Consider the following 23,841-nt stretch of genomic DNA (forward strand, 5'->3'; position numbering starts at 1 on the left):
AGATCAAAAATGCTAATATGTTTAATTTTTAATTTTAATTATGTTTAACAACCAAGTCACACCGAGACCGATACCGGTCGGTGGTACCCTTTTTGAAGTTGTTCAGAGTTATGTATACCTAGGCCATATCATCCAACTAGGCCGCAACAAAAGTCGCTCAACGTGCAATGGAACGGGCTATGCTTGGGGTTTCTCTTAAAAATAGGATCAGAAATGAGACTATCCGCGAGAGAACGAAAGTAAGTGACTTAGCCCACAGAATCAATAAGTTGAACTGGCACTGGGATAGTCATCTGTGTCGCAGGACCGATGACCGTTGCAGTAGACGTGTCCTCGAGTGGAGATCGCGTCTTGGCAACCGCGGTGTGGGACGTCCTCCGGCTAGCTGGACCGACGATCTACGCAAGATTGCTGGTGTAGGCTGGATAAGGATTGCAGAATACCGGGATGTCTGGTGGTCTATGTCCAGCAGTGGACTGCGATAGGTTGCACTAAAATTGACTAAAAATGAGACTGAATACGTATAAATAATATATATATATACGTATATATTACATCCGGATTCAAGTTGGGAATCGAATCCACAACCCCGGGAGCTGAAAGCACTGTAGTCTTAAGAGTTTTGTATCCAAAATGTGCTAAGAGAATGGTGGTAGGTATTTTTTTTTGAATGTGATAGTTATAAAGGTTCTAAATTGCGAAAATAGCAATCAACCATAGCAATACCAGTGTATGAAACACTAAAATCACACATTTAGTTTGATAAGAAGAAGTATTGTATCAGTCTAAATAGCAGTCGAATTACCGTTGTAAGTGACAATTTTTTATGAATGTTAAAAATTTTATTGTAAGCCGTTTTAATAATCGTGTTTGCCAGCAAACGAAAAAAAACCGACTTCGATTATATCGATAAGTAATACAATGTAGGTAGACGAAAAAATAGTCAAGTAAATACTAGTAAATCAAAAATCATCAAATTCGATACACCAAGTAAAAAGTTATGCAGATACGTATCTTTACAGAGGGTTCGATTTCTCTGAGATCCCGTCATCAAATCCTGGTTTCCTTATCATGGTACCAAACTGAAGATATCTCCTTTCCAACAAAAAAAAAATATCAAAATTGAAGTTATCCCCGAACATGCATAAATATATATATATACACCTCCACTCCTATAGGTCGTTGCGTCACTCTGCTTGCTTTTAGGGCTTAGGTAGCGCTTGCGGTGAGCTTACATTATAAATAAAATCTTAAAAAATTATGTCCCAACACATTCCTCGATAATCAATTTGTCCATTGGTAGAAATGAATGAAAAGTGATAAATATTAAGTGTAATATAGATTATATATGTACATATATAGAAAGTTTAGGTAATGACTTTAAAAATTATTACGAATGAAAGTCTATTTTATTTTAAAAGTTTTTATTTTATTTTTCAATTTTATTTATATGCGGAATCCTAATAACGAAAAATAATAATAAAAAATGCACGTCCATCACAAACGTTTCCGGGACTGACTTTCATAGACAGGGTTATTTGAATAAACTTATCAAACCGCATTCACTTTTATTACGTTAGAGTGAAATAAAGTGTCATTGAATCGATTGAACAATAAAATATTTAAATTTATATTAAACAAATATGGCGACAATTATAAGGAAGTCCATAGAGGCGTACAAGTTTGTATTCATTGAAATTCCAGGTGAGTTATTTTTTAAGTATTTTTTTATAGATACGTATTTGCTTGTTAAAAAAAAAACGAAAACATTCGCCGGTTGTTGACGAAATTCCAAATAGGAAACGGTACAAAACTTTTCCAATATATTTGTTGTTTCACCTCATGGTGGAATTCATAGTACACTAATTTTTTTCGGTTATTTTTATGGTATGTTTATTTTACGATTTTGTTTTGGATTCGACAAAAGTTATTTAGTAATTAATAAAGTTAATTAATAGATCTGTCTGATAAGCTGTCAATAAATTAAGTGCAATTAAGTTTTATCAGAAACCGGTTAAATTCTATCTCGGTCTAAGCAAAAATAAAGATTTGTCGAATATTTTCAAAAACTAAGGTGAATAGATTTAAAATGTTCAATTAAAATTCTGTAGCTAGCAGTACCTATGAGTGGAAATATAATGCAATTTTTAAAATGATTTAATTAATTTCGATCAGATTTTAATTGAAATAATGAAGGAAAAAGAAACATAAAAAAAGTTGCAAATTGAATTTAATATTAGTTTATTTTTTATATACTTTATATACATTAGTCTCTTAAGTCCGTACTAATGTATAAGACTTAAGATATATACGTATCTATTTAGTTATGTATGTATGTAGTTTTTTTATGTGTGTATTTTATTTATTTGAAATTGTGTATGTAGGTATATATTATATTAACAGTATATGTATTAATTAAAAGATATCTTTTTTTTTTGTTCACTCGCACTTCTGTACCCGCGATAACACCATCATTCACTCCTGTGGGTAAACTGGTAGAGATCTCTTTTAGAGATAAGTTCGGCCTTGCCAACAACCATTGTACTAATATTTTTATATGTCTCCTTTCATCATAATAAAGAATATATACGAGTATATATTCTTTATTGCATTGAAATTAATATTCTTTTAATGTCTAAATTGTTAAGGAGTACAAGTTTTCCTTTAAATATATTTAATTTAGTTGAGATTTTTACAATTATTTTGAGTTTGAAAAAACATATAAATAACGCCCAACTTTGTATAACACAAGCATTTAAGCTTACCTTAGGAACACACAACTGTGTGAATGTTATAAGAAAAAAAAGCAAAATTATGAAAATTAATTTACATACTTGTGTTATTAATAATCAACAAATCACAATTACACTGCGGTATTTAAATTCAATGTTAAAAGTCACTATAATTATTTATATTCTATTGTTTTCTATAGCAATAAATTACGTTCATACGTTTTGAACTAATGATAATAAAATGAATTTGAATACCGATACAATAAAACTCCATACATTACAAGTGGCTTTAGCTGGTATAAATCGCTTTGAGTTAAAAAAAAAATCTATTATTAAAAAAATATGTTTGGATGGCACTTGAAAATTATGTCTGTGTTTTCTATATACAGATAAATGCATATTTTATGTAATAAAAATATTAATCAAATGATTGGTTCTGCTTCTTTTGAGGCGATAGAGGTAGAACGCGCCATTTAGCGTAGTAAGAGAGAGATACTAGATCGTTCAATAAGTCCCGAGACTAACCTGGAAATGGCGCATAAAAAACTCTTTTGATTTTTAATAATTGTGTTTGCTCGCAAACGAAAAAAAAACCGACTTCAATTACATCGAAGAGTAATACAACGTAGATCGACGAAAAAATAGTAATACTTTGTTCGTATTCCATATAACGCGACATTATAAAATTGTAGAATTATATAATGTTCTACTGTTATTTCTAACATTTTGTTAGCGATTGTAGGCAGAAAATTCATAAAAGGCCCGTCGTCGATTCGCGCGAAGCGCTGACATCGCTTATTACGGCGGGTTTTTTAGTTGAAGCGGATTTATATTGAATTACGGTTTATGTCTTTTTTATTAAAAATATGTAATGTTCATGTTTTCACACAGCTCCGATGCACGACTGGAGTTTACCCCTTCAGATCAACTGTCTAAATAGGCACAAAAAGGCTTACTAGTCTAAGAAATATATTATTACTATATCAAATTGTAAATAAATGAATCCAATAACGCCATCTATCGGAATTGCGTTATTAGAAAACGTCTGAACGCCATCTCTAACAAGGTCATTCGTTCAGTAGATCTTACTGTTCAATTTTTTCATTCCGGGGCCTTAAATGAAAATCCATTCTTAAGGAGAAAACTCCAAAAACAGTCGAGTCAGACGCCATATCAGATATAGCTCAAAAAGTTCGAGTCAAATCTCAATCATATTTAAATGAGACCACATGACAAGCACCACCTATCGATTAAAAAAAGAATCATCGATATCGGTCCACCCAGTAAAATAGTAATGTGGTTAATATAACGTTGGTCGACGTAAAATAGCAAAGTAAATACCCAGTATTAGCGATAACTCAAAAATTAAAAGCTCAAATATATTTATAACGAATAAACTGCTACTCTCTACTCTAGTGGAATATTGTAATTTGATCGATAGTGAACGAAGTAATTTCATTAAATTTTGATAGATGGCGTTGTGGCAAAGTATTGAACATGACCACAGTCGTCTTAACATCGTCATGTAAATACGTGTCATCAAAGATTACTCAAAAATTGCTCATTATATCTCAATCATATTTAAAACGAACGACATGACAAGTATTAGCTTTTGATTTATACAAAAAAGATCAAAATCAGTGCACCCAGTAAAAAGATATAACGTATAATACAACGTAGGGTGACGAAAAAACCGTCAAGTAAATACGCAATATTAGATATAACTCACAAATTACTAATCAAATCTCAATTAAATTTGAATGGGACACGTGACGAATAGTAGATTTTAATTTATATAAGAAACGTCAAAATCGGTGCACCCAGTAAAAAGTTATGAGGTATAATACAACGTAAGGTGACGAAAATAATGTCAAGTAAATACGCGTTATCAAAGATTAATCAAAAAGTATTTTTCAGATCTCGATAAAATTTATATGTGACCACATGATAAACATCAGCTTTCGGTTAAAGTAAAAATTATCAAAATCGATACACCCAGTAAAAAGTTATTGCAGATTTTCAAGAGTTTCCCTCGATTTCTCTGGGATCCCATCATCAGATCCTCAGATCATTTCCTTATCATGGTACCAAATTAGCGATATCCCCTTTCCAACAAAAAAAGAATTATCAAAATCGGTACACCCAGTAGAAAGTTATGTGGTATAATACAACGTAGGTCGACGAAAAAAGCGTCAAGTAAAAACGCATTATTAGATATATATCGAAAAGTAGTTGTTAGATCTCAAATAAATTTAAATGGGACCAATCAGCACACACCACCTTTCGATTAAAACAAAATTTGTCGAAATCGGTCTACCTGGTCAAAAGTTCTGATGTAACATACATAAAAAAAAAAAAATATAGTCGAATTGAGAGCCTCCTCCTTTTTTGGAAGTCGGTTAAAAAGTACTGGCTATCAATACAAGAATATGTGTCAAATTTTTAAAAATGGAACAATAAAATTATTGATTTTGAAACATTTAAGTGACGCTACGGTTGTAATTGGAAAAAAACGAGTTTCGCGTGTTGATAAAACATTGTTTTTTAATGGGAAAAAAATACCGTTGAAGCACAGCAATGGCTTATAAAATGTTATGCAGGATCAGCTCCCTCTAAAGCAACCATTTGTCGGTGGTATGCCGACTTCAAACGCGGTCGCATGGACACCAATGATGGGGAACGCTCAGGTCGTCCAAATGAAGCAGTGACTCAACAAAATATTAACCAAGTCCTCAAAATCGTATTGGAAGATCGGAAGGTAAAAGTGCGAGAGATAGCCGAGATAGTGAAGATTTCAGCTGGTAGTGTTTTCACTATTTTACATAAAAATTTGGCCATGAAAAAGCTTTTTTCTAAGTGGGTGCCGCGTTTGCTTACAACTAATCAAAAGGAACAACGTATCAATGATTCAGAGCGATGTTTGGCGCTGATGAATCATAATAAAAAGGATTTTTTACGTCGGTATGTACCAAGGGATGAAACCTGGATATACCATTTCACTCCGGAATCCAATCGGCAGGCAGCGGAGTGGAGAGCGGCTGGTGAAAGCCGCCCGAAGCGTCCAAAGACTCAGAAATCGGCCGGTAAGGTTATGGCGTCTATATTTTGGGATGCGCATGGAATACTTTTCATCGACTACCTTGAAAAGGGGCAAAATATAAATAGTGACTATTACATGTGCTTATTGGAGCGATTGAAGTACGAAATTGCGGATAAACGGCCTCACATGAACAAAAATAAAGTGTTGTTTCAACAGGACAACGCGCCTTGTCACAAGTCCGTGAGAACGATGGCCAAAATTAACGAATTGGGCTTCGAATTGCTTCCTCATCCCCCTTAATTTTGCACCGGGATTGTTTAATAAAATTATACCTAACTTAAAAATATTTCAAAGAAGTACACTTTGTCTACTAGGTGCACCACTTTTTGACGAAGACATACAGACAATTTTGGATAGTAAAATTAAAATATTCGTGGAAAACATTGACAAATTGGGTGCTCTAAATTCTCAAATTGCCTGTATTTTATTTAAATATTGCCTTTTTATTCCCAAAGTAATGTATATTTTGTTCCCAACCCCGTTTTGGTAATTCCCTGGACTGAGCGAAAAACTTGATGCCACTTTAAAAAGTTCATTAGAAAAAAATCTAAATTTAATTTTTGGTAAAAATTCGTGGATCCAAGCTAATTTGCCAATTAGAGACGGTGACATCGGCGTGAGGAAAATTTCTAGTGTCGCCCTTCCTGCGTTTCTTGCTTCAATGCATAGTATCAAGGGTCTATGTTCCGACATCTTAAAATTGAATTCAGTCCAATTACAGATACTACAGATGCGATAGAAAACTCGAAGTTAAGGTGTTTTAATGGCGATATCCCGAAGGACGTTACAAAACAAAAACTTTGGGATATACCAATAGTTCACAATACTCATATAAGTTTGACGCAAAATCTTACAAGTGACAATACCGTGCCAGGCTTCTAGCTGTGTCAAATAAAGAGTCAGATCACTGGTTACACGCAACATCGTCAAAAAACCTTGGGACACTTTTAGACAATGAAATTTTTAGAATTGCTGTCGGTCTCCAGTTGGGAGCTCCACTGTGCTTTGAAAAAAGATGTCCGTGCGGAAGAGGTTGATTCTTTCGAACTACACGGCCCTTTCTGCAACAGAATTCAGGTAGATTTTCCCACCACGGTTCCCTAAATGATACCATAAAAGAGCTCTTGCCACCATCAACGTTCCTGCTCTTATCGAGCCTACTGGAATTTGTCACGACGAAGGCAAGAGATCTGATGGATTGACGTTGGTTCCCTGGGAATGGGGACTGGCGCTTTTGTGGGACACAACCTGCGTTGACACATTTGCTCCGTCTCATGTCAGGGAAACAGCCTTAAGAGCGGGAGGCTTTGTGGGAAAATCTGAAACTACTATACGGTACAAATATTCGTCACCAATTCCAAATTACATCTTTCTGCATCTTTTTCTTGTAGCAGTGTTAATTTTTTTTTAAAAGATATAACTCTTTACCTTATTACCTCCACTGGTGACAAGAGGGCTAGTGCCTTTTTTTCTCAGAGAATCGGCATAGCAATTCAACGGGGAAATACTCCAGCATTCTTGGGATTATTCTACGCGGACATGATTTGTACCATAACTATCTGTAAATATTTGGTTCTTAAGTTGTGAATTGTAAATATGTATAATATTATTATTATTAATTATGTTAATTCACTTCTATTTTGTAAATTTCCTTTGTATACCACTTCCCGACTAGAAAAAAGGTCAGGCTCAACCAGATCATATATCTGGACCGGATCAGGATATAATGAGGCATGCCAGATTCGGCAATCTCTATCAGGCCCAGGTCTGATCCAGACAAGGATAGCCTGATGTAAAATATAATCAAGTATGGTAAGGCATACTGGATCAGGACCCGGTCCGGTCCAGATCAGGATAGCCTGATGTAAAATATAATCAAGTATGGTAAGGCATACTGGATTAGGACCCAGTCCGGTCCAGATCAGGATAGCTTGATGTAAAATATAATCAAGTATGGTAAGGCATACTGGATCAGGACCCGGTCCGGTCCAGATCAGGATAGCCTGAAAAAAATTACGTAAACTGAGCCTGAATCGCGTTATTAATGTTTTTAAGCGCACTTAGTATATATACAGTTATCAGGACAGTTTAGCAGGGAGTCCATTTCTACACAATGGAGCAGTCGTAAGTAATAGGAAATAGTTAATTAGTAGTTAATTATTAAAAGTTAATAAATAAAATTTAATTAATAATAATAATAAATTAATAACATAAAAATAAATAAAAATAATTAATATTTAAATTAAAAACATAAATAAATAATACATTGGAAAAAATAATCAAAAATAAATATCATAATAATTATGTTAAGTAACATTTTTTTTTGTTAAACAATTTTTTCAAGAATATACATTCATGTTTTTTAAAAGGACCGGACCGAACCGGTTGATTAGGATGAGATGAGATTTCCTGATCTGGACCCGATCAGGAAATCTCATCTCATCCTGATCAGGTCTAGACCAATCATCTGCGTTACATGCCTTATCTAGTCCTGATCAGGCATGCCTGGTCCGGTCCTTCTAAGGAAGACGAAAAAATTTCTATTCGGGTTCCTGTTTTTATCTTGATTTCTAGTTTCTTTTAACTGAGGTAGGGCACAGCAGGAATTTCCTGCTCAAAATATGGAGCAGCCCAACTGGGGTAGTACCTCGACCTTACAGAAGATCACAGCAAAATAATACTGTTTTCAAGCAGTATTGTGTTCCTGTTGGTGAGTAAGGTGACCAGAGCTCCTGGGGGGATTAGGGATTGGGTCGGCAACGCGCTTGCGATGCTTCTGGTGTTGCAGGCGTCTATAAGCTACGGTAATCGCTTACTATCAGGTGAGCCGTACGCTTGTTTGCCGACCTAGTGACATAAAAAAAAAAAACTAGAAATCAACAGATTTCTAGTTTCAAAGAAAAGTTTTCTTTCTTTTAATGTACAATTTTTTGTTTATGTTGGTGTTAGCCTTGTTGCCGCAACTTGTCAAATAAATAAATAAAATAAGTAAATAAAATGTAAAGTGTTTTACTGTACAAAAGAAAATACTCAAATTGAATCTCTACGACTTGGTTCACAAACAAGAATTTTTTGAAACCTTGTTTTGCTCTCCTGTAATATAATGATTTTCGGCTTATATCAATTGTCACAGGAAGCACAAACTTTTATTATTTTTGTGTACATATTTTTTTATTCGAAAATATGTTAAATTAAAATATTTTCTTTCAGATCCGAGAACGAAAGACTGGTTTCTGCTAGCGAAGCCGTACCAGGGGCTAACGCTTTTAGCACTTTATTTGCTTTTTGTACTCAAATGGGGTCCGAAGCTAATGAAGGATCGACAACCGTTAAATCTAGATAAAATTATGATTGTATATAATTTAATACAGATCATTTCTTGTGCATTTATGTTTATTACAGTAAGTGTTATTCATACATATATATTTCAACATACAAATAAGTGTTAAATATATGATCGATTGGTCAAATATATCTGTCACGTCGTATCTGTCTGCAATTGCCAATGAAGTTTTCACTTCTGCCGTGCGGTATTAATAAGGTCTTTTTCTACTACTTACTTTAGATTGGCATAGTTTGTAGTGACCCTGTGTTCTGCTCCGCGGGTTGTGGGTTCGATTCCCGCCCCGGGTCTGGGTGTATATATATATATATATATATATATATATATGTGTGTGTGTGTATGTGTGTATTGTTTCATGTGTTATTTTTATGTAACATACATATCGAAAAACAATATGTAGCTATATCAGTCCAGTGTTACCTTAGGAACAGACGACTATGTGTTCGACGTGACGTGATATGACGACTATGACTTTATGTTCATAATATGTTGTAGATCATCATTATCATCATTACAGCCTATACAGTCCACTGCTGGACATAGGCCTCAACCAGTTTACGCCATAAATAACGTGAACTCATGTGTGTTGGCGGATTGGTGACCGCAGGGCTGGCTTTGTCGCACCGAAGACGCTGCTGCCCGTCTTCGGTCTGTGTATTTCAAAGCCAGCAGTTGGATGGTTATCCCGCCACCGGTCGGCTTTTTAAGTTCCAAGGTGGTAGTGGAACTGTGTTATACCTTAGTCGCCTCTTACGACACCCACAGGAAGAGAAGGGGTGGCTATATTCTTTAGTGCCGTAGCCACACAGTACAGTATGTTGTAGATATTTAAATTATATTTTAAAAACTGAAATCTTTAAATATTAATTAATTAATTTTTGGCGTAGTAACTTTACTGGTTTTTTTATTTTTTTATCCTACTAGGTCGGCTAACAAGCTTACGGCCCACCTGATGATAAGGGGTTACCGCACACTACAATATCAGAAGCTACGCAAGCGCTACCTAAGATATCTGGTCACCTTACTTACCACAAGAACACAACACTATTTGGGAATAGTATTATCTATATATTTATATTCTGATACAGATTTTGAACAGAATAGATCATGTTCGTTTGTACTTGTAGCAGCACTTTTCAAATTTGAATCCTCCCAAAAGTCCCCAAATTAGTATATACTTTGATAATATTTCCGACAAAATCATAAAAAACGAAACATATTTCAAAGTAATCAAATGTTCCATTTTCACATTTTAGGGCCTCAATATTTGGACTACTAAATATAGGCTATTCTGTGAACCGGTCGACTTCTCTGATTCAGAAGAATCTTTATATATAGCGAAATTAGTTTACTATTATTTCATATTGAAAATTTTGGATCTTGCTGATACGGTATGTATAAATTGATTTAATAACTATATTTTTTCTCAGGGGCTAATCAAGTATTACATAAGCTAAATGTGAGTAATTTTTACCACCTTCTCCCCCTTCTAAGCGAAAGTCAGCAAGACCCTATACTCCCCTGCTATGCTTACGTAAACATTGGTATTTATATTTTTAAATATATTCAGGTTTATTTATTGTTATTCGTGTGAATTTACTGTGTAATTAATATTCATAAACATATTTAAATATTCTTTACATGTCAACAATGTATTTTTTTCTATTTAAAATTTAGTAAATACAAATTCTGTGTCCATGACACTTGATTCGATGAGTTCAAGTTTTCAATGACATTGCACTCACTTCATGTTCTTTCGGGATATCGACAGCGTTTTTATCGAACCATTTAACGTATTGGTGTTCATATGAAGTTTGTATTATGCACAATTCCTTAGCACCAAGAGCACTCTTATATGTCTCACTCTTGTTTCTCTCTACCCATATTGGATTGAATTAAATACTACAAAATTTCGCAAAAAAAAAGGAAATCAGAACAGACGTAACCGCTATCTGAGAACCCCGGCCCCCGTGTTATAAAAAATAATCAAAACACACACCACCTATCAGTCAGTGATCCCCCAAACAAAGAAAACCGACTTCAAATACTAGAAATCTAATTCTATTAGAAATAACTCAAAATTACTTTTCAAGTCTTGTTCGAATTTAAATGGTATACCCAGTAAAAAAATTTAAAGTTACACGAAAACCAACCGTAAAATTGAATTAAAAATCTCCTCCTTTTTTAATTTAGCTAAAAGTAATCTTCCTCGGTAGCACACACATATTGCAAGTATAGTATTTGTAAACCAATAAACAAAATAAACCAATAAGCTCTAAGCTTCAGATAACTAGATATCTTTATAGTTAAGCTCACTATAATATTATAAAGTATTTTAATAGAATCTCGATTTAGAGTGTAGTGTGATGGTTGCTATATATTTTACTAAGAAACTATTTTTACGATTTCTATAGATTTGTAAAAATTATAGTAATTCATAAATTTATTATGAATACGTATTACATCATTTTGATATAAATTGACCTAAAAACAAAAACAATCACACATAAAAAATGCTGACCAAAGATGACGAACATTTTAGGAATTCCGTGGACAAACAATATTCAAATTATAATTGTTAAAATAATGTAGTCACTCTTTCGATAGTTTTGAATGTCGATAATTGTATGTAGCACTTCATGAATATTTCTTCATAAATGTTTTTAGAGTAATAAATATTTTAAAAATGGTGTTGTGATATATATTTATTTTTTATTTTTTTGGAGTTTAGTCCTTAAGAATCGATTCTCATATAACGAACAAATACCTCATTACGTTTCTCGTAACGCCATCTATCGATATCGCCATAGACGACGATTTCTAATAACGCCGTCCAGATGGCGTTATTTCCAGATGGCGTTATTTCATTCGTTTATGTACCATTTGATACGGTATTCATCTTTTTCTTAAACTAGTAAGGCTTTTTTTAACAAAAAACTTAAAAAAACAAAAAGAATTTTCGTGCAGTCCTGTGAAAGCTATGGACATAAAGTATATGTATACTCGTAGAGTAGTATACCTAAAGTGTATAATTTTTCTACATTGATAAAAATGTATGTATAAAAACAAATTAAATATTTATACCCATTCATAAATTCCAATTATAATTTGTTTTCAAAACTTTCAGCATAAACACATATTCAACTGAATCATCTTTATATTTAATAAATTAATAATAATACGTGAAGCAAAAACTTTGTAACCCTTTTTACGAAAATTACGCGTATAATGTATGAAATTTCGTACACTTATAGTTTATATAGAAAAGGAGTGCATAATGCTAATTTTTTTTAAATTATGCATAAAAAACATGACACACTACCATGTGTTTGACACACACACGCATATATACTCTTATGTTCATTATTATAGAAGTATAGTCTTTGACAACAGACCATTAATAATGTTCAAATTTATAACTTAAATTAATAATGGTCGAATTTTGACAACTGGGCGACCACTAGTAAAGATTAATATATAAATTCCCCATTTAGTCAAAACACACTACAACTATCGCTATAAATAATTAAATAAAATTTTGTTTGCTCGCTAACAAAAAAAACCGACTTCAATTACATCGACAAGTTATACAACGTAAGTAGATAAAAAATGATCAAGTAAAGACGCGTTATTAAACGTTACTCAAAATGTCGTCATTAAGTTTCAATCAAATTTAAATGAGACTAGAAAACAAGCATCAGCTTTCAATTAAATAAGAACCATCACATTTGAAATAAAAAAAGTTATGCGGCAAAATACAACGTGGGTCGACAAAAACACAGTCAAGTAAATACGCATTATTATAAATCAAAAAGCACTTGTTAGATGTGACTTAAATTAAAACGGGACCACATGACATGCATCACCTTTCAATTATAAAATATTCACCGAAATCGGTCCACCCAGTCAATAGTTCTGAGGTAATATACACTTAAACTAAAAAATGTCCGAAATAAGAAACTCCTTCTTTTGGAAGTCGGTTAAAAATGAAATATAGCAAAGTATCTTAAGATACAAAGGTTTGCCTTATCGCTGAAAAAAGGCATCTCTTCTTACGATTATGGTTTCAGATAGCTTTTAATGCAACGTTTTTATTATATTATACTAGCTGTGCCAGCGAGCTGTGACGCGTGGAATTTAACAAAATAGTTCTTGTTCAGCCCGCAGAGTTATAAAATAAAGAAACTTCTAAAATAAAAGTAGTCTATGTTACTCCTTACTACATCAGCTATCTGCTAGTGAAAGTCCCGTCAAAACCGGTATAGCAGTTTCAGAGATTAGCTGGAACAAGCAGACAGACAGACAAAAATTTTCACAACAAATCCATATGCATTTAGTAAAAAATGGTTATTTTAATATTACAAACGCATACTTCGATTTTACATACATATAATCACGCCTCTTTCCCGTAGGGGTAGGCAGAGACCCCTTCTTTCCACTTGCTACGATCCTTAAATACTTCTCTCGCTTCGTCCACTTTAATTATTCCCTTCATACATGCTCTTCAGTTTAGGGTACTCTTGACCTGGCCTTTTTTCAAGACGTCCCTTATTTGGTCTCGGAACGTCCGCCAGGTCTACCCCTTCCAACCCTTCCATCCACACTCGCCTTATACACTTTTTTAATTTTATTTATTTGTATATGTATATTGTTTTACAGATATTTTTCGTTTTCCGCAAGAAGTTCAAGCAAATATCATTTTTACACGTCTATCACCACACTGGGATGGTGTTGATAATTTGGGGTGCAGGCACATATCTACCAGGTTAGCTACTTTTTTCAAAGTATTACTAAATGTAACATAAAGTCAAACTTTTTTAATTAAGGTAGAGTAAATCAGAATATATATGGAGCAGCGCAACTGCGGTTCTCAAGCTTACAAAAAATAACAGCCAAAGTGTACTGGTCTCAGAATTTCTGTGACGAGTAAGGTAGTCTGAGCTCCTGAGGAGGGTTCGAGGTAAGGTCGGCAACGCCATTGCAATGCTTCTGGTGCCTAAATTTTACCACCGGATGATCATAAGCTTGTTTGACACACTTGAAGTACATAAAAAGTGAATTCTTTCTTTACTTTCATGATCTTCTTTATGTACAAGAAAATAGACAATTTAGACAATATCTCAGACTTCTTAATAAGAGGAAATTAGCCACCTACCTAACACGCACCTTTTGAATAAAAATGGCATTCGAAGTTAAGAATATACCTTAAAACTGAAATTATATACAGTTCATGCTTTCACGTCGCATTCCTCGTTGCTAATTCCGTTTAGCAGCTGCATAGGAAAATATTAATAGCCAAGACAGGGCAACGTCTCAAACACAAGTAAAACAACTAGAACAAAGTCCCATCTGTCTGCCTCAATGTATTATCGCGACAAACTACATAACATGCAGAAAAGATTATCATGGGACTTACATTAATAGATAAAGCAATTATTAAGGACGGTATAGGTGTATGATTTGTTAACGTTTTTATGCAAATTGTTTGAAATTTGACGACAATTGTTATTTGGTTGGAATACATCAAGTTGCCTTAATCCTTTCATGAAAGAAAAAAAAAAACTGTCTAATTCCTGTGAGATATAACAAAATTTTCTCAGTCTAGATAAAAGTATTAGATAGAATATGTTTTAAGATAGCGAACGTTTTAAGGATGGTTCAATATACTCATTGAAGTGGGGCACAGCAGGAAATATCCTGCTCAAAGTCTGGAAAAGCCCGACTGGGGAAAAGTAAGTCAACCTTACAGAGGATCACAGTTAAATAATAAATCCTGGGGAGGATGAGAGGTTGAGTCGGTAATACAATTATATAAATTTTTATTTTTTTTATTTTTTATTTTTATTTTACTTAATTATAAAATACTCATTTTAACTTATCAAACAATAATCTTTTACAATATAGTAAATAAAACGCTGTTTGCCCACTGTATTATAAGACATACATACATAATATAATCACGCCTCTTTCCCATAGGGGTAGGCAGAAACCACTTCTTTCCACTTGCTTACGATCCTTACATACTTCTTTCGCTTCATCCACTTTCATTATTCCCTTCATACATGCTATTCGGTTTAGGGTACTCTTGACCTGACCTTTTTTCAAGACGTCCCTTATTTGGTCTCGGAACGTCCGCCTAGGTCTACCCCTTCCATTCCTTCCATTCACACTCGCACTATACACTTTTTTCGTCAATCGTTCTTCACTCATTCTCTCGACATGACCAAACCATCTGAGCATACCTTTCTCAATTTTTGTCACTACATCTTCTTTTAGACCACAACGTTTCCTTATCTCACTATTTCTTATCCTGTCACTCAGTTTAACTCCTATCATACTTCTTAACGCTCACATCTCAACTGCATTTATTCTGCTTTCATGTTTCTTCTGCCATACCCAAAATTTACTTCCGTACAAGAGTGTCGGAACCAACACCCCCTCATGCACAGCCAAACGAGCCTTTTTAGACACCTTTCGACTGCTCTAGAAGTGCAAAGTATAGCTGTATTATAATAACAAAAATTAAATCATTTGTTTACAAGAATGTAGTTTTACAGATATTTTAAAATCTAATACAATCTTAATTCATCACTTTAGTCTATCGCAGTCCACTGCTGGGCATAGGCCTTCACAAGTTCGCGCCAAACATGGCGTAACCTCGTGTGTGTTGCCCACAGTCGGGCAGGCGGGTTGGTGACCGCAGGGCTGGCAATCTTAGTTACATTCATATAAAACAGAACAATTATATTATGACGTACACTTAAAATTAATAATGAGACAATTATACCATAATTTTTTTATCAATAAAACAATTTTTAAGTTTATAATTTAAAGATGGAAATAGTAATTATCTAATGACTTGGTTTATTATTTTAATTAAATTACACATTACGAAACAATTTTTTTTTAAATTAGGGTGATAAGTTTGCAGTAGCTATATAATGAGTTATAATGACTAGCACGTTAGCGCAGTTTGTAGTGGCCCTGCTTTCTACTCCACGAGTTTTGGGTTCCCCCCTGAGTCTGGGTGCAATATATGGTTTTATTCATATATGTATTATAACTATGTAATTTTATAAAAAAAAAGTAATAAAAAAAATAACCATAAAAATCGGCTGTCACCTATAGCACAAGCATTAAGTCGCATACCTAAGGAACAGACGACCGTTTGTGTATCTCATAAGATATTTTTTTATGTTTTTTATTTACATTTAGTTATACTCGGTGTTATTACAGTTTTATCAAAAATTAATTAATTAATTAAAATGAAAGAAATCTTAAAAAAGATCCACTTTATATTTTTCTGTTATTATTATTACTTGTTTTAGTAACAGAATATTCTATATTTTATAGATCCTCGCCACGCTTTCGTTTATTTTCAGACATTGACATTTAAGCTGGCGTCACACTACGACGTCGTAACTTCATATCGTTGCCCTTTCAAATCTAGCACTAATGTTTATTTGCCATTTGTATACATTTTTTTTTTATATTTGTATACATTTTGTATACATTTCATTATATATCTATATTTATAATAAAAACAGTAAAAAAACTAACCGACTGTAGCATTCCACAAACAAATCATGCAGACATGCTAAATAAACAAAAATTTCGAGCTTTTTAAATATGCAAAGGTATCAAACAAACACGTACCTAACGTGTTGTACCGTAAGCGACAAATGCCTGCAGTATGATCCTTCATTGCAAGCACGTTGCCGACTCCGAACCAGGAGCCCCAGGAGTTGTAACGACCTTGATCATCACTGGAACACAACACTTGATAACGCTACCATTTAGTTGTGATTTCCTAAGGTCCTAAGGTTGAGGTCCTTCCTCAGTTGGGCTTCTCCATATTGATGTACAAGATGCTTTCTGCTATATCCTATCCCAATAAAATATAATAAGCTTGTTGGAACGAAGTTCCTTACGGCAGGCTTGACATTTGGCTGGGGGAGCGAACTGAAAAAAATGTGATACTAAAACCGTAAGAAAAATATATAACGGAAGTGATGTAATACCAGTCACACGACTGTATAATATGATGTTTGTAAGACTAAAATATTACTAGTAAACTTTTTTTTAAACTATTTATGTAATTTTATACTGTCGACAAAAATAAATAAAGCCATACGTTTTTTTATTTCACTGAATAGTTTGAATTATTATTATTATTATTTTGTTTGATTTATTTTATTTTACGGTATTTGTTATTTTCTAAAATACAACATTTCCTAAATACTTTTATGTACTTAATTAAAAACCAATCAACAAATTTAAAAAAATCAAGAACTAGGAAATATATATAAAATTCAACATATTTTTTTTCAAATTGTGTTGCTTCTATACTATCCAAAGGAACTTCGTTCCTACCTGATGTCCCATGACACTACATAATTTTTTTCTCCTATATTATTATTATTTTATATTTTTCTCAGGTGGACATGCGACATTTGTGGGGCTAATAAATTCATTTGTACATGTCGTGATGTACTCATACTATCTTTTGACTATCATTAAGCCTTCAATGAAGAATTCAGTTGCGATTAAAAAATTTGTCACACAAATTCAAATTGTAAGTTTATCTTAACACTATATGCATGTTAGAGATTAAGGTGGTAGGTTCACAGTGTCGATTCAGTCAGTAACATCAAGGATCAGAGCTTAATAATAAACCCTTGATGGAGTACCACGCTACTCCACTGAGGGTTTGCGAATACTTATATCATTACTATGAGTAACGATCACTATCAAGTGTATAAGAAAACAACCGGGATCGACAGCTTGGCATGCTCTCTGGGGCACGGTGGGGTGACCCACGAATACTACAGACATCCAAGCCGGAAAAAATATGTATATAAATACAAATATATCCCGAGCGAGAATCGAACCTGGCACATTTACCTTGTGTGGAATTTCGTTAAATTCGTTACTTTTTTTTAAATACCGTATTTTTTTAATCTTTAATGCTAGTTTCAGTACAATTAAATAATATTTTTAAATTTAATATATATATTTTTCTTGGAAGAATGTGGTTAAAATTTCCAATTTTTATTTTAAATAGTTAAGCTTAAGACTTAGCAGGAAGAAGGGGGAATTAGATATTGATGATTGATATGATGTATTTAGTATCTGCATTGCAGCCGTGCGAAGCCGGGACTGGTTGCTAGTAGTCTATGTATGATGGCTATACAATGTTTAATGTATATATTATAGTCTACGTGATGACTGTTAATATTATTGCAGTTTGCTATTATTACTATACTATTCGATAACTATCTATACATACAAATAAATAAAATTGGAATGTCTATTTGTAATATTAAAATAACCGCTTATTACTAAATTTATATACACGGTATGTATACCAGAATAACATATTTTGCAATTTTTGACTGGCTGTTTCCAGCTAATCTCTGAAACGGTTAGACTGATTTTGACGGGACTTTCTCTGGCAGATAGCTGATGTAATAAGGAGTAACTTAGGCTACTTTTATTTTAGATATTTATTTATTTTATAACTCTGCGAACTGAACAATAACTTTTTTGTTAAATTCCACGCGAACGAAGTCGCGAGCACAGATAGTTTTATATATAATATAAAATTCTCACATTCATTGTCTCATTTCATTGTCACAATGTTAGTTACCATACTCCTCCGTAACGGCTAGATCGATTTTTATAAAATTTTGTGTGCATATCGGGTAGGCCTGAGAATCGGCCAAAATCTATTTTTCATACCCCTAAGTTATAAGGGGGGGAGGGACTAATAACATATATGGCAAAATAAAGTTTGCGGGGTCAGCTAGTATTTATATTAATCATTGTAAAAAAAAATAAAGGTGTTAAGTTAATTTTTTAAAGTAGTTTTTTTATCGATAAAAAATCACAATAAAAAATGTATACCCCAACAATTATTTTCTTTATACCTCGAATAGAACTTAAAATTAATACTTTATAATAAGGTTTCGTTACTATCTGGTATCCCATGACACAACGAGGTTTTTTTTTAATTTATTCGTGGTGTGGAAATGACAAGATATATCTCTATAATTTCAGATACAATTTCTTCTATTCTCATTGCATATGGGATCGTTGGTGTTCATACCAGATTGCGCCTATCCCAGATGGACATCAGCGGTCTTCCTGCCTCAGAATCTATTTATGCTGATACTTTTCATAGATTTTTATATAAAAACTTATATCAGAAAACCTAAACAGTCAGCACAGAGTAAAAAAATAAATGAAGAAAACAGGGAAAACGGAGATACTCCGCAAAAAAATGGAAGTAATAAAATTGGATCTGAATATAAACTCGCCGAGGACTCAAAAGCAATTTTAAGAAATGGACATAAACAAAATGTGGAGTAAATTGGTTTTTTAAGCGCTTTCAACCACTAGATATACAACCACTACATAATACCAATTCAGTTGTAAATATTAATTTGCTTGATTTGACATTGTCTATGTAGTCTAGTGTAGGCCAGTAAAAATAGAATTTATCCTCGCACTAATTTTCCGATTCTGAAATTTAGTGCAAGGTTTGCCAAAAAAAGAGCTTTTTTACTGGCCTATTGCTTGTATTGTTATTTAACCTTTCTATGCCCGCGTGACAACGTGTAACATGTATACCCGCGCACGGTCTGTCGAACCAAAATTTTTAAAACTGTGTTAATAGATTATTTAGTATATTATCATTTAATGAAGTTTGGATATAGATAGAAATGTGTGAAAATATATCAAATAGAGGATTATATAAAACATTTACTTTTATTACCAACTAATAGTCTTTTATTACGACTTTGCAAAATTACAGAAAACTTAGCAGCTACAAAAACTTATATAACGATATATATATATATATTTTTTTTTTATATTGACATCGATTTTGCAATTTTCATCAAGTATATGCCTTATCAGTGTGGGTCGACAAGTGCTCTTCTAATGCATTTTTCTTCCATGAAAATAATTTACGAAAATGTAAAATAAAATTAATATTCATGAATATATGGATTTTTTTTAAAAATTCAATAAAAATTCTTACCTAATTTTGTGTGACGTATACGTCGGTAAAGGACTGATTGTTGTCGTGAATACAGAAATGCGTCGAAGATACGAGCGATTGTACTTTACTAATTTAAAGTTAGCCACAAATCGTGAAGCTACCAAAAATCAGAGTGCCTAGTGCGAATTTTGTTTAATCTGTCTCGCAATAACGGGCGTAAATTTTAACTTCTTTTTGTATGGGAAATTCGGCATTTCAACCTAGTTCTCGCGTTTGCCGCTAGATGACTCTGTATCGATTGTATCGTATTCTTTATCGTCTAGGCTGTACTGTTTAAATTCCCATGCAAAATAATCTTCACGTATAAACGCGTTTCTCTCATGTTTCTGTGAATAAAATTCGCACTACGGACTCAGAGCTAGTTTTACGTTTTTGACGTGACAACGTATAATAAATAGATAAACGCCGGCTGTATACACAAAAAAGGATGACTCATTATAGCGTTGCGCTCATTATAGAGTTACACTCATTGTAGCGTTACACTCATTGTCCCTATCTCTCTTCCACTCGATTGGCCTATGCGTCCTAGGAGATGTTTTGTTATGACGTTGTCACGTTAAACTGTCTTCCGTAAACCAACTGTCTGACAGACCAACGCGTGGTTATAGGAAGGTTAATAATTTAATCATCTAACTTATACATAGCATTAATTAGCTTAGATTAGATATCTTTGTTCATTATTTCGTTTTGTACTATTTATAAAAATATTTATGTGTTAGTTTAATACGGTCTTAATATAATCAATTACTTGAAGACCATTATTATTTTTTATTATTAAGATACCATAGAAACATATAAAGTCATATAATTTAGATGATACTTTTGTTTAACTTATTTAACTTCTGTCCTAGACTTGGAAATCGACAGAAGAGAAATTGGCCAGCACGGTTGATTGTCACTGGATGGAGCATTAGAAGAACCAACTTTTTTGCCTTTTATTTTTCTTAGAGTTCCAAATAGTATATTTCGTATTGGGTAGTCATCGTTTCGTAGGAGGTATCTGTCACTAAGATTATCAATATCTAACATCAAAACTTATCAAAATATTAGCTAGAAATCTGACGTCATATTGGGTAAAACGAATGATCATGGAAATAACGTCGTGCATGGATCAAATCCAGTCAGTCAGTCAGTCAGTGACTGGATGGATCAAATCCATTTCATAGTATTTCGTTTGGTTTACCTTCCCCTACGTTCTGTCATCTTCTTCCTTCCTTGACAAGCTCCAAGGGGTCTGCATCATAACGACGACAAATATATCGATGTATACCTATTTTTTTTTCTATGTCTATTTATGTATGTGCACCTTCGTGGCGTCTTATTTTTGTCAAATCCTTTTCATGCTTGAGGCTGTCTCTCAGAAAGAGACACTTGAAGAAATCGCTCTTTTAACAATAAGATCGCCTTTTATATGTTCTTTGTTTACGCTTTTGTTAGATGTAAAAATGCTCTCTTTTAGTGTACAACAAAGCAAATTTGAGTTAGTATTAGTTTTCAAGAAATTTTTGGTGTCGTACTACACATAATATTAATGTATATTCCTCTGATTAATCTTTCAATATCAGAATCTGTTCTTTTGATAAGTGAATATAGTATTTAACTGAGGTAGGGTCAGCAGGAAATTTCCTGCTCAAAATACGGAGCAGACCGACTGGGCTAGTACCTCAAACTTACAGACGACCACAGCTAAATCAAACTGTTTTCGAGCAGTGTTGTGTTCCTGTGCTGAGTAAGGTGACCATAGCTCCTGGGAGAAATTGGGGGCAGGGTCGGAAATGTACTTGCGATGCCTCTGGTGTTGCAGACGTCTATAAGCTAGGGTAATCGCTTACCACCAGGTGAGCCGTACGCTTGTTTGCCGACCAAGTTAAAAAATATGAGAATCCACTTACCTTCAGTTTCAATACACTATTTATCTCTGAATTAGCTTAATAGAGGTAGAATTTTGATGTAAACTCCAAACAAATAGTGTCAAAAATCTATGGCTAGTAAGAAAATACATGATTGAAAACAGCCGCAACTAGTGGCAGTATCTATGTAATTTATTATTATAATTATTTAAAAATTGGTTTAATAAATTAGTGCGTTGTTATATAAAAATATAATTATATTTTAGCAACTAAATAAGTTATATTTTTGTGAGAAATGAAAAAAAAAGCTTATTTTGTCAGATAATTATTTATCAAGCAACAATCACAATAAAAAATTAGTGAACTGAGAAATAGAATGAATAAAATGTAGATTTATCTTTTTACCATAATATAAGCACACATATTTCACCCGTAAGTTAACGTAATTCACTGAAAAACTTCCTTATCACCCGTTTCAGGTATTACTGACATTTAATAAAAATTTCAATTTCAATTATCTTGAAAAATATTTTTTTAATTTAAAATGAAATGAATAATCAACATTTTTTTTTTTTTGATAAATAACTATCAACAACAATAAGTATTTGTAAGTTGATACTTGCGTTAATGCTGTGTGGTTACGGCATTAAAGAATATAGCCACCACCTCTCTTCCCGTAGGTGTCGTAAAAGGCGACTAAGGGATAACATAATTCCGCTACCACCTTGGACTTAAAAAAGCCGACCGATGGTGGGATAACCATCCAACTACTGGCTTTGAAATACACAGGTCGAAGACGGTCTCTCGGAAGGAAGTCTTCGGTGCGACAAAGCCAGCCCTGCGGTCACCAACCCGCCTGCCTAGCGTAGTGACTATGGACAAAACACATGAGTTCACGCCATTTTTGCCTCGAACTTGTGGAGGCCTATGTCCAGTAGTGGACTGCGAACTTCCGATGTGATGAAGTTGATACTTATCAATAAAATACTATTTTATATAGAATAGTACTTAATACCAAATGATAAATTTCCAAAATAATTTATAATTAGAACTAATAATAGTTATAATTATAATATATGATAAAAAAGTAAAATAATTTATAGTTATATAATTATAAGTAGGTAAATAACAAAACGAGCATAATAAAAGCTATTTGTCTTGAAAACATAATGATTATAAATTAAAATCTTATATATAAAATTCTCGTGTCACAATGCTAGTTACAATACTCCTCCGAAACAACTGGACCGATTTTTATGAAATTTTGTGTACATATCGGGTACGTCTGAGAATCGGCCAACATCTATTTTTCATACCCATAAGTTATTGGAGGGGGTTTATAACATATATGGCAAAACAACGTTTGCGATGTCAGCAAGTATCATTATTAACTACAACTAAACTTTTTTTCTAACAAATCAGAAGATGAATTATTCGCACTATCATGAAATAGAGTATTTTTATAATTGTGTTTGCTCGCAAACGAAAAAAAAATCAACTTCAATTAAATCAACAAGTACAATAACGTAAGTAGACGAAAAATAGTTAAGTAAATACGCGTCACCGAAGATTACTCAAAAAGTAGTCATCAGATCTCGATCAAATTTCTCAAACCTTCCTCCTCAAGAACCTCAAGAAAAGCACCCGCTTTCGATTAAAACAAGAATTATCAAAAAAAATAAATAAATATATATATAGTTATAGTAGATGTGGCCATGTAACATCATATGATCGATATTCACTCGAAGTAG

The 23,841-nt window shown here is 33.2% G+C and overlaps 1 protein-coding gene across 1 annotated transcript; it reads left to right on the forward strand.

Moving 5' to 3' along the window:
* The first annotated feature begins 1,643 nt into the window (after positions 1-1,643).
* LOC123654797 (elongation of very long chain fatty acids protein AAEL008004-like) lies at positions 1,644-19,546 on the forward strand. Its single transcript, XM_045590681.1, has 6 exons — positions 1,644-1,704; positions 9,043-9,233; positions 10,432-10,566; positions 13,835-13,940; positions 17,614-17,750; positions 19,235-19,546. Exons 1-6 carry the CDS (start codon positions 1,644-1,646, stop codon positions 19,544-19,546), a joined length of 942 nt encoding a protein of 313 aa, XP_045446637.1.
* The last annotated feature ends 4,295 nt before the right edge of the window (positions 19,547-23,841 follow it).

The sequence above is a fragment of the Melitaea cinxia genome, chromosome 6 (genome assembly GCF_905220565.1).
Source record: "Melitaea cinxia chromosome 6, ilMelCinx1.1, whole genome shotgun sequence".
Taxonomy (NCBI): Eukaryota; Metazoa; Arthropoda; class Insecta; order Lepidoptera; family Nymphalidae; genus Melitaea; species Melitaea cinxia.

Excerpts from the sequence above, each read along its gene's own strand:
- LOC123654797 (XM_045590681.1), top strand. The coding sequence starts at position 1,644 with ATGGCGACAATTATAAGGAAGTCCATAGAGGCGTACAAGTTTGTATTC. Across the intron at positions 9,234-10,431 it reads GTGCATTTATGTTTATTACA|GGCCTCAATATTTGGACTAC; the intron begins GTAAGTGTTATT and ends TTCACATTTTAG. Across the intron at positions 17,751-19,234 it reads TTGTCACACAAATTCAAATT|ATACAATTTCTTCTATTCTC; the intron begins GTAAGTTTATCT and ends CTATAATTTCAG.